The sequence below is a fragment of the Salminus brasiliensis genome, chromosome 19 (genome assembly GCF_030463535.1).
Source record: "Salminus brasiliensis chromosome 19, fSalBra1.hap2, whole genome shotgun sequence".
Classification (NCBI taxonomy): domain Eukaryota; kingdom Metazoa; phylum Chordata; class Actinopteri; order Characiformes; family Bryconidae; genus Salminus; species Salminus brasiliensis.
Window position 1 is genome coordinate 23058162 of NC_132896.1, and position 13348 is coordinate 23071509.

Sequence of the window (13348 nt, forward strand, 5' to 3'; positions counted from 1 at the left end):
ATTATCATATGTGTATTATCACTAGAAGTAGCCATTAGAAGAAGTTGTGTCCATGAAAGTATGTACCTTTTAAGCAACTATACTTTAATAGGTTGTGTCATTCAAGCAATGATTGGTAATAAGAGGATCAACATGTGCCAAAAAAAAACAATCCCCACAACACCACCTTTACCAGCCTGGACTTTTGATAAAAGGCAGCCTCAGCAAAAGATTCAAAGATTCAAAAAAGTTCTCCTGTCCAGTTTTGGTGAGCCTGAGTCCACTGCAACTTTCTTTTCTTAGCTGACAGAAGTGGAACCCAACGTGGTCTTGAACTGTTGCAAGTTTGCATGTAACAATACATTAAATTTAGTAAATAAACAGTAATTGTTCTTTAGCTAGAATGTGCAAAAGTGCATCTCATGTATGTATTTACACTCAGGAAATCAAACACTTGTAATTGTAACCAACCTCCTGTATTACATATTTTGTAAACAGAATTTCTGACAATAACTGTGTATGAACTGTATCTCTCCTAACACACATCCTATGACTCCTTAATAATTTTTCTTGTAAGGAGTAGCTCTAGGTCGAGGCTTTCTCGCACCACCATGGGAGGCCTCGAGTCATGCCAGCCAGCAATCAAGCCCAACACACGACACCTGGCTGAAGGGCTATATAAACTTCTAGATCACCCATTGCTGGATTTTTGACTCTTTCCAAGCATTTGTGACAGACACTATCGAGTAAAGGCAGAGTGTTGCCAATTTCTTTTGGGAGGTCTTTTTAGCTTTAGTTTTTCTCATGACTTTCAAGGTAGCTAGCATTCTCCCCTGGAAGCCTTTGTCTATTCTAATAAATCAAATCTAATAACACCGGTTTATAGCCAGAAGACTCCTAAACCTCTGTCATTGAGGACTACGTCCAGGAAGCCCTGGCCTTATGGTTTATCTGGCCATCCACTTCCCAGGCTGGGGCCGGCTTCTTCTTCGTATGGAAGAAGGATGGGGTTTGAGGCCCTCTATTGACAGAGGCCTCAACAAGATAACCGTTAAGGACCTCTACCAGTTACCCCATATGACCTCAGCCAAGTCAGCTTCAATTTGCACTACCGTTTATATTTGCATTAACCATACCTAGATTTTTAATCTGCTGCATATGTCACTTCATTGTTATGTCACTTCAGGGACTTCTATTTCCTTTTTGGGATTTGTCGTGTCACAGAACACTATGCACATAAATCTTGCCATGGTCAAGGCTGTGGAAGACTGGCCCTGGCCCATCTCCTAGTCTAGCGCTTCCTGGGTTTTGCAAAGTTCTTCTGATGGTTCATAAGGAATTCTGGCTTTGACCGGCTTGACAAAGAAGTTGTCAGGGACTTACTGGTGGTCAGGCTTGCGCTAGAGCAGTGGCGGCACTGCGTTGAGGGAGCAAAACATCCCTTTCTGCAGCAATTAAGTCCAATGCACAACACTTGGGCAAAGTTCTATATAAACTCCTAGATTCAGTCGCCCATGGCTGGATCTTTTGACTCCAAGTCAAAAAGTCAGAGTCCAAGTCTTTTCCTTTGCAGTGTTTGTCTGTGTGTGTGGTGTATAAGCGTGTTTAAAAGCCAACTTCCCAAAAAGTTTCATCTGGTGATGCTGATTTGGAACCTAATAAGAGCTTTGGTTGGATGTAAAGTGTAACAATAGACTCTGTTTCACAAAAAGTAATTGATGAAAAATGTAACCTAATTTTTTAATGTAATCATTGTAATTACTATGTAATCAAGATCATATGCAAACTGTTACTATCTGCACTGAAGATTCAATCTGTGGGAAGTAAAACAATTTTCCTCTTTTACCTTGAATTGAAAATGTGTTAGCTTGTGGCTAACATATTAGCTTTTGGCACAGACTTCTTCCTTCCCTGTCAGTAGTGAGAACTAGGTTAACATACTAGTTCTGTGCTGTAGATGTTTTGTTGGCTGATATGATTCTGTTCTCTCATACTTAAATTTCTTTATTATAAAATGCAACAAAACTTTCCAATTATGTGCTTTTATAATGTGGATTGTTATGGTAAGCAAAAACTGTAACTAGCAAAAACTAATATATTAACATTATTATAATACCATATCACCACATTTTCAATAAAAATAAGTCTGATCAACTGTACAAGAGTTGTCAACAGTACATTATGTAGCTGCTCAATCAAATAGCTAAATTAAGAAATATATTCTTTTTTACACAAACTAAACAGTTTGTGATTATTATCTTACTACACTACAAAGTGATACATTTTGGAGTATTGACTAAAGAGAAAAAGCTTGCCATCTGACTGAAAAAGACTGTACAGAAAAACAGATAAAAAAATAAACTTGGTTCAGAATGTCTGACCCGCACACAGAGTTGTTGGATGTCCCTATACAATTATTCAATTATACATAATTAAGGCTTATTGGCTTATAAGGCTTCTTGAAATAAATGTGCATTTTTTCTGCAAGTGTTCAAATATTTAACACATATTACTATACATTCAACACATTACTATGTCATCTCTGTTTAAACCAAAGCCAAGAATCCCAAAAGGTATAGTAAGATTAAGTTTTACCTTTCTTCTGAAGGACAGCACTTCCACGTCCACGTCCATTGTGGTTCTCTACATGACAGGTATAGTTACCCATGTCAGTCTCCTCTACAGCATCAAACGTAAGAGACAGCTCCACCTCTTTCTCTCCCAAGTACTCTCTTAGGATCCTGTGCAAATCACATTTCAAAAGCTTTTTAGTGGTTTAGAATTAAAATTCTAAAATACAGAATATAGAACGGGTTCTGGAGCAGCCACTTACAAGATCTCCATTTATATTATGTACTTTTATAATGTGGATTGTTATAGTAAACAAAAAACATAAACATTATATATATATATATATATATCATTATCATACCAAAATGCACATATTTTATTAAAAACAAGTGAACTGAGCTGTCAACTGTGCTAATGTAAGAGCAACAGTACATTATGTAGCCGCTTAGACCAAAGAATTAAGCCACAGAGAAAAAGAGACTGGTTTTAAATTACTTTACCCAGAAAATGTTCACTGTTATTGTGTTTTTTCTGCTGAAAACCACAGCCTTTATCAAAGCACTAACCATTACCTTAATTGAAATGATGGAACGGATGAGCAAAGTTAATCAATAATAAACACTTAGGTCATTAGGTGTTTGAATGCACTAAGTATAAAAATGGGAAAACACAAGACATTGTAGTTTTACCAGACTGTTAAATTCAGTAAAGCTCTTCAGTGTTTCTGACAGTGCAGCTTCGCCTACACACCTCTGATACACACCTTTGACACTTTTATTTAACAGGACAGATAATCAATAATCATAACACATGTGGCTGTTTTGTTAAACATCATGATACAGCTAGTTAGTTAGTTAGTTACAGACTTACAGAACTCACTTAAATGTGCAACACCTAAAAGCGAATGAACGAATGAGCTAATGAAGTGGGTTCATGATTATATGTTCATATAATAACAATTTACATCAGCAAACAGAATCAAATCCCAACTCTGTTTAAGGTTTACACGATTCAGATTCACTAACAGCAGTGGGTGTGATTATCTGTCTGGTTAGAAACTGCATAATTAAAATATATATATATTTTATTATTTTTTATTTATTTTTTATTTTTATTGAGGTTTATTTTTAGGTGACAAAAATACTCAGTATTACTAAAAATACATAAATTGACAGTTATAAAGTACTTGTACTTAGTTGCCACCTCTGACTGGGTTTTGCTGAAGTACCATTTGCAAGCCCACATCACCAGTACCTGACCTCACTAATGCTATTGTAGCTAAATGGAATTAAATCCCTGCAGTAATGTTTCTCATGTTCATACTCAACTTGTTCCTTTTATATGTCAAAAGAATCTTGTTCCAAAACTGGACAGGCATTGTAAGATGTTGTATGTAAGATCTAACTGTCTAATTTAAGTGAAAAAAAAAATATCTGCCCAGTTCCTTTTTTACAGTGTATAATCAGGCTTTGGACAAATGTGCCTAGATGTATTTTGATTCATAACCTTAGTGTTTAAAAGGCAGAACTGCTATAATGCTTTTGCTTTGGCAAAAATAATATATGATCTCAAATAAATCCTTTAAAATTCCAGGAGACCATTTAGAGGTTGTACACCCATTGGCATAGGTAAAGAATGTAGGCAAAAGAAAAAGAAAAGAGGAATGAGGAGAGATAGGAAGATAAGTGGGGGTGGCTGGGTGACAGTATGGCAACTAGGCTTTCACTTCTTTATTTAGAGGATGTGCTTGCTGTCGGAGGCCGAGTAATTAGCCCTGGTGTTAGCCTGGATGACAATGTGTGACTGTAAGCATGTGTGTTTATGTGTAAGAGAATATATTATGTGTTAAACCTGCTTGGCACAAAAAACAAACTGAAGAGGGTATACCATTGCATTTGTTGATGATATTTTGATAACCCATATTACCCATATGAAGTAACTGGCCCTTAGCTACTAAATCAATCAGTAAGAAAATTTAATTGATAACTGGGTTTAATTTCACTAGCCACACCCAGACAGACCTGCCAGACCTGCAGAATCTAAACATCACTTAAAAGAACTTGTCTGGAAATGTGAAGCAGGCTAGAAGGTCTCAAAAAGCAGCACACTTTTTTCAAAGAGATTCAAATTCAACAAAGTCAACCCAATCTACCAGTCAGGAAAGGGTTACAAAATGATGGATAAGGCTCTGGTTCTTAAGGAAATTATAGTATAATTTGGAAAATGTGGCAATAAAATAAAAAAACAGATTTTTAGCTAAGATGAAGTGGCCAAGTTAGCATTTTGCTAAAGTCAAAGTGCAAAAAAGAGTGATCAAAACAAATTTTCAAATAATTGATGTATCACACAACTGTTTGTTTTTGTTTGCACTGAAGTGCAAATACAGTAGTAAAAGGAATGCAAACACCTGTAAAATCATTCTGCTAAAAGCATAGACTCTCTATTTCACTTGTCTCAATGCTGCTCCTAATTATGATACCTTAGGGCATCTAAACTTTCCATGCATAACTAGTGGATGTAAACACGCTTTGTTCTACATGTTTTTCTGCCATAAATTCGGAATTGCACATAACATTATCGAAATGTTTGAGCAGCTAGTGAGAGACATTATCAACAACTGGACAAAACCCTTTCAGGAGTGCATGGCCAGCCAAAAGTTCACAAAGAATACATCAACAATCTATTGGAGAGTTGCAAGGCACAAACACTTGCTAACCAAAAATAACAAAGACAGGTCGACTTGTCACAAACTAGTGTGCCGATGTTTTCGAGAAACAATTAAAGAGCTGACTCATTCTGTTTTCACATCCTCTGTTAGTTATTTTGTTATTTGACATTCATTGCTTCTGGGGAAACTCATTCCAGATCAATGGATTTAAACAGTTTTCTTAGGTGGCTTATGTTGTAGATTTCCTTAATAAACTAATAGCTTGGTTTATCAAGTTTGCCATGTTTGTTGGATATGTATTTGTTACTGTAGAGTACAGTGTTTATGGTGCATTTAGATGGCCATTGCAAATTAAACAATTCAGTCAAAGTTCATTCACCTTAGTAGATTTTGTAGAAATAAAATTGGAGTGTTACCTCAAGTGTTACCACATGATTGCTAACATAACACACAAGTAACTTACTAAAAATGCCATATGGAAAAAAAATACAAACTGTCAGCAACTCCATCAGACAATATACTACCTAGACACACATCTAATCCTCTCTGTAATGCTAACAAAACACATGCATTCACTTTTCACTCATAACTATTACTTACTGCACTGTTCTCCCTGTCTTCTTTCGCTCCCTTGCACATATTGCATTAGTCTACAGTCACTGGTAGAAACTGGGTCATAGTATCTTCCAGCACTAACCTGACCTGTGCTGCCTTGAATGAATTCTGATGCATGCTTCATTTAAAAAATAGCACAGCCTTTGTTCTAAGGTCACTCTCTCCTTCTCTCTTTATGTACTTCATTCACTATTGCCCTGAAAGGAATGCATGTTGGCTTCAGTTCATATCTGACTGCCCATGGCCAATCAGAAGCTTCCTTTAACACAAAGTTATTCCCATAAGTGTAATTTGGTTACTTGTAACTCCTTTACAACCTTGTGATAAAGAGCATAATTGCTGGTTCTATCAATTATGACAAGAAGAAAGCAGTTTCAGAAAATCACACTTTCACCATCACGTCTGACTGCTAATACAATGTATGATTATAAATACGTATTTGTATTTCATTATTATAGATATTTTTATTATTTCCAATATGTAATAATGACTAAATATGTTTAATCTATAATATTTGGAAACATTTGAAGCAACAACTAAAACTGCATCCTCTGCATTAGGTGTTTCCCTGATCAATCTAATCAGTTTATTAGTATGCCATTCCTGAGTTAAATTGAATGTATTAGAGCAGGAAACACTAAGATGTGCACTAGGCATCCACTTACTTCTCCATCCTCCACATGAACACTTATTAGTAAAGGCTGAGATCTGTAGTCAGGATCCGTAGTCTTCATGTCAGTCTACATTTTTGTAAAAGTTAAAATGTCATATTGTTTCTGTGATTTTAGTTGTGTTTCTTTTTTATGTATTATGTTTAATACTATATAAACATAATATGTTATTATTGAATTCAATTACTTATTTAATGTTGTTTGTGACCCTTATTGTAAAGTTGACAACACATCCCATATAAGGTCAGTGAAATAAACATTACCTAATCATTACTTAAATATATGTAGTCCTTAGTTTTTTTTTTGTGACCCTTATTTCTTTTGTGACACTTTATAAATCTCTGATAGCTTTTAGGAAGTGAAGTTTTTATCAATGCCGTCCATTACCTAATGTGTCTATACACTGGGTGCCTACATGCTGTAAAAAAGTATGTGCCCCCAAAACCCTGCATAAAACCCATGCAGAGTCAAGCTGCTATGAGCTTAGAGGCACTACTACTGGAGGCACACGGGGTACAATACTTAACATGGCTAATCAAAAAAAGAACAACAACAACAACAAACAAACACACCGGACCAAGCACGAAACAAAGATGTAAAAATGAGTGGACACCTGTCCTACACATCTTTATGTTTTCTGCTATAATACACCCACTTTAACTCAGGAATGGCTTGCTAATGAGGTGATTAGATTGATCAGGGAAAACATGCAATTGACATTTAATTGAGATGTTTTAATGGTTACTTAATGTTTTTAATTCTAAGAATTAAAAAAATAAATGAAGATATTGGACTTAATGCTTATAAACTGTGTAATACGTTAAACAATTCTTAATAATGTGTTAGCTAGTGTCAATTAATAATTAGTTGATACATTACTTGTAATCAAATGTGTATTACTGTCATAAGTACTGTTAATTACTGCACTCTTGTTGTAAAGTGTTACCTAAACAGAAGAAATTCAGAAGTAGACAATATTTGCAGCATTTGACTGAATGTGAGCAAATTACAACCATTAGTGAATGTGAAAATTCTGTATGGAATATTTGCACAGATGTTCAATGTGAACTTAAAGGGAGCACACCAAGCTTAATTTGAGCGGCAGACATTTTAATAAAAATAATTTGTAACATAAGTGACCGAGATTATATACCCCATTGCTCACTGCTTAAATACGAACAAACAATATCAATAATGTATATTAAATATTATTAAGTATGCCAACTATGTACTGTCTCTGTGTCCTATTTAAACATTTTTTGACACATCTTTTAAATATTTTTATATATTCTCTAATCTTATACTCTTAAATATTTTCCACATCTGACTACCAGGTTATACTTTGTATAACTGGAAACATTCATCTCTTACATTTGCAAAAAGTAGTCAGATATACCCCAAAATAAAAGTAAACATATCTCAAAAATGTTTATGGGACTCTTTCTGTCAAAGTTTTCAGACAGCTTTCAAAATGGACACCAGCAAATGCAAACACATGAAACGTCATATGGGGTTTAAAATTGAGATAATTTAAGCTGTAGTGTATAGTGTGCTTACAGGCCCAGAGAGCTTAATAGTTACCCTATGGGTGATCTGACAATTAGGGGATGTTTTGTGTTCCCAGGTAGAAGAAATGTTATAATTAAATAATATAAACCTGGAAATGTTTAACAGACAAAACAAGTACAAACAAACAAAAACAATTTAATAAATACATGACAGTTTTTTTTTATATATATAGATAATATTACCTGACTTCACTCTCTCTGACATGTCCCTCCAACTCCTCCACAAATTTGTCCCCCTTCATCCAGTAAATTATGGGTCTGGACTCCCCACTATAGCCAAAGAAAGCCTTGCAGTCCAAACTGAGGGGCATGCCTGCAGAAACAAGAAATATGTGGTCAAAAAGTCAATTACTTTCAGCATGCACACATTTTTACTATAAAAAAACAAAAACTAAATCTACCAAAACAAAATAAAAACAGAAGTCTTGACTTTGATAAACTGTGCTGTCGGGCTGAGGAACTTTACAGAATAAGATCAATATCATTTACAAAGGCTCACGCCAAATAGACACACAAACATCTGTACACTTATGTATATTGTTACCAAACGCACAGGAACAGGCACAAAGCTAGGCACTTAAGCTTTTTAAGAAAAAATCAAAGACTCATTATATGAAACAAAAACTAACAAAAACACCTTAATTAGTTGCACCTCATTTTATGTGTCACCATCACACCACCAAAACCTATATGAAGGTTTAGAACCTTTTGTTTCTAGAAGTGTAGAAGACTAAACTCTCACAGCAGATGTTAGCAACTGCTTGTCTCAAACACTTTGGCATATCTTCACAATTTGAATGCTGGCATCAACCAACACTTGCTTGTGTATGTAATGTTGCTAATGTATGTCAAATGATGCAACTTTCACTTTGCCACATATACATGCATATACATATACATACACAAATAAATGCCTTGAACACCTCCATATGTAAACTTTAGAGTGGTTTAGCCTACCAACATACCAATTTGCACAGAAAAAAAAACGACCTAGGTAAGTTTTTAGGGCTCTGTTCTGAAGCACCATTTGCATACCATTTTAGCATAACAAACCACACCAGTAGCTGTGTATTATGAAACCTATGTGGGCCAAAAGAAAGTGCATGCAGGAAAGCATATTTGATATGCATTAGTATTAATATTACTGAAAAACCCTGCTATTCCATGGATCTATTTTTTGGGCTGACTGAATTTACAGTACCCCCGATATTATGAATTAGCTAAAACATTTTAAGTTTCCTGATATTTTCCAAATCATTAGAATGCTTTGATTTGTAAGGATTGCATTTTAGAAATTAACCATACTCACATTTAATGTCACAACATGAGTTTCATACGCAATTTTAATTCAGCTTTACCAACATGAAAAGATTTTTTGTAGATAATAATTTTCTTGACTTTAGGAAAGTACAATCGACTTTTACAATTTACATTTTAAAGTGCCAAAATAGCAGCACCAATCCTTTTTGGTACTATAACAAACCATTTAAAAAGTTTCTATAAAAAGCATCTACAAGAAGTTTCCATCCTAAAACGTATCCATTTAACTAGGTAAAACTCAATTTGAGTCATTTAAAATTTCAAATTGATTCATTAAGAAAGCAGGGCTCATGACTGGTTCATGTTAAGGAACGAAAAGATCATTTTGATTGGCCACAATAAAGTGACACCTTTTTTTCACCTTTATTTTTTTTTTTAAAGTGTAAGTGGATGTAAAATGTAACTGGATTTACAGTAACCAGTCAAATAGTGGCCAACATACCACTTCTAATAGATATTTTCTTCCTCACAATTAGAGTAGCATTGAGTTACCAATACCCCCAAGAACATATAATCAATCAGTTTTAACATTTTTCAGAGCTAGTGCAAAATGGTAACATCACCATTTCATGCAAGATTTAACAACAATGAGAAGACCGTGCCCTGCTTTCATTTGTGCACTCTTATGCCAAAACACAGATGAAAGTACATGCCAGTGGATTCCTGAACAAAGAAAAGAATGCTGGCACTAATTACTACCCATATTTATTTCATGAGGACTAATTTTATAGTTGTCAGGATAATTACAGTGCTTTGAAAAAATATTCAGCTCCAAGCACCTTTTTCCATATTTTGTTTAAGATCTAAATAAGACTCTTTCACACAGATTTACAGAGATTTCCCTTTGCAGATTTACAAGTCATCTGACTTTAGAAATGTGTAATTGCTTTATCTGTGTACCTTTCTGAAAATAAAACGCATAGTAACTTTATGACTTCAGCATAAGCAACCAAAATCGAATGTACAAACACAGCAACAAGCATTCGCATGCCTATTGCTGGCCTTGTCCAACACTGCTACCATGCCATTAGCACTCCAACTGCCTAGTTAATGTTACCTTGCGAATGTTAACTAGCATAGCATTTCGAACTACGCATGAATGTACTTAATTCCAATGTGCTGGCGAAAGCTAGGTTAGTGTTAACAATCTGTTGCTACAATTGTTGCTGCTAAGCAAACCAGTTGTCACAAACTGGACAAAACAATACTGATCTATTTTTGAAACAGTAAGAATAAGTTAATGTTACCCACCTATCGAGCAGGTAACAGAGCAGCATCCTCATCCCTTTTCATTCCACTCAGCTCTCGGAGGTCTCTCCACTGTCCAAATGCCTCACCAATGCTTACACATGTCTTCTCCCCTTGCCTGATCTAAGAACTTTTTGTTCAGATTTTGGCTGTCAGAAAGTTTCCTTTTTTTAACACAGATAAAAACCTCTTTCTTGCTAAACAATATCACTGAACTAATTAAAGTGGTGCACTGAAGCACAGGCAACCAGAATCAGTTTAACCCTTTTTCACATTCCCCTAAGAGGCTGCCATTTTGGCTGTAAAGTATGCTCTTTTCATAACATAATACTTTAGATTATCCATTCATTTCTATAATGAAAGCAATCTAACAAAGAGTCAAATATTTTTATTTTGTTAGTGTCACAAATTCTTAAGCTGAACAGGAAAACAAAGGGATTTGGGTCACATATAATTTGCTTAACCATAATACAAGGAATAAAGGACTGCCACCCAGGCTCTGGCAGAGTACAGAAGAGAAACCATCCAGTAATGTTACTCTTTCTCTTTGTAGTGTGTTAAATCACGGGACTTGTAGTTCCCGCAGTTCCTTCCATACTCTTGTAGAATCAAATGTCTCACATTCATCAAATCTAGTTCCAACAGCATCAGTGTCACCTCCAGCTCCTCCTAAACAGTGTTCATTCTGACTCCCACCACATGCCTCCTCAGAACAGCACTCACACTGGCTGTCAGTAACTTGACTCCACATAGGAGGTAGAAAAACAGAATAACAATTTCAAAACTGTCATGCTTAGAAAAAAAAATAGACTTAGTAAATAATCAGCTGAAGGCATGTATAATGTTCTCCTTACAGCCATTGATAGATAATTTTCACTCTCCACTCCAAAGCCTTTGATACAGCTGAGCCTACTTTTAAGAGATCTATACAATCTGCATTTTACCATCATATTCTAGTTTTAAGAGCCAAAACAAGTTATAATATAATATTTTAACTTTAATACAATAATTTGGCCAGTGGAAAATTGTGACAGAAAAAGTATCATTAATGCTGCAGATTACCACATGCCTGGTCACAGATTTCACATAGTTTGTAGATCAGTTTGTTCCCTTCAAAAATTCATATTCCTTTAAAAAGCCTATTCACATCTTTGTCCACTGATCCTCAGGACTTGTCTTCGATGGCTTATGTTTCTGGTCACCCGCTAGTTGGGGGTTGCCTTGCACTGAAGTATACAGAAGCAGCCTTGTGACCGGTTGCTCACCTGTTTGATCCCTTGCACCAAAAAGACATGACTAAAGTGCTCTTGAGCAAGACACCTAACCCAGCTAACAGCTAGGCTAGCTGACCACCACTCTGCATGTGTGTTCCTGTTGTGTGCCTTAGTGTGTGTGTGTCAACTGCATAAATGAGTTAAATGCAGAGGTCAAATTCTTATGTGTGCAACACAAATGGTGGCTGAGTAGTTCTTCTTCTTTGGTTCAGGGGCCCTCAAGTGTAGCTAATAATTTGCAAAAACAAAACAATTAGCTCATAAGTACTCTTTTGCATTTGGTCACAGTAGCCATCTTCAATTTTCAATACTCTCTCATCAACCATGGCTGATGAGACAATAGGGCCAAGATAACAAACCTCAAAACAAAAGAAACATTATTGTAGATTTTAAGATTCTGCTGCCAGAACTTACACTTACTCCAGGTACCGCAAGGACTAGCCAACCAAAGAACATCACCTAACATCACCTAAACCAACAATGACCATAAACTCGGGTTTCAAAGATGAGTATCATTATTCTTTAAAAAATGCTTGGGGCCTAACGAAAACCAAAAAGCTTTTGATTGAACTGTAAAGTCACTGTAAAGGTGGTTTTATGGCAATCCACTATTGCATCAGTGACCTGATTATAGCCACCGGCTAAAACTAATTCTGAAAACCATCTTACCATATTTCCCTTTATCCATAACAGAATGATTGGGATAATTTTATGTCTGTGCTTTTAGTTGCATTATCATAAGCCTTTTGGGCAGAAAGCAGGAATTAACTTAATCATTCCAGCAGAGATGTGCATGGGATGGTAATACTTATGAACCTGACTAATAGCACTTGTACTATAACTATGATTTACTATGAACTATCCATTATTTGGTATTGAAGTAGACAATCCTTTAGAATCATGCTTGATTCTACCTTGTGGGAAAGTAGAGCGTAGAACATGTCCAATGCTGTAGCATAGACATGAGGTCAGCATAACATGGACCAATAACATGAATGCCAAAGAGACCTGGAACCAATTCTCTTTTCTGCAAACATAAATATCACAGGGGCCTTTTACACCTAAGACACTCTTTGGAATAGTTTGACCTAGCACACTAAGATCGATCCTGAAGTAACCAAGACATGGTGTAACCAAGAGACAAATTGAGTCAACCAAACTTTTCAACATAACCCACTGACCTAAAAATCAAGGAAAACAGTTACAGTAGTTATCATGGAACTGCAGCCAGTTGCACCAGCTAATTGTAGCCTAATTTGAACGTATACTGCTCCTATGTTTGAGTTTCCAAGCTACTAAAAGGTTGCACCAAGCACACTATTTTCAACAAATTAAGATGTAAGTTACACTTAACACTTAATAGTATGTGTTGCAAAAAACACAGAGGACACAACAAGAGGGAATAGAACATTTTTTAAAAACAAAATATGTTGC

General features: G+C 35.6%; 1 protein-coding gene across 1 annotated transcript in view; it reads right to left on the bottom strand.

Annotated features, from left to right (window-relative positions):
- il1rapl2 (interleukin 1 receptor accessory protein-like 2) overlaps positions 1–13348 on the bottom strand; it is a 244302-nt gene that overhangs the window by 15068 nt on the left and 215886 nt on the right. The window contains exons 7-8 of the mRNA XM_072663356.1: positions 8256–8385; positions 2575–2720 (exon numbers count right to left, since the gene is read on the bottom strand). Coding sequence (XP_072519457.1) covers positions 2575–2720; positions 8256–8385 — 276 coding nt within the window. The remainder of the gene's footprint in view (positions 1–2574; positions 2721–8255; positions 8386–13348) is intronic.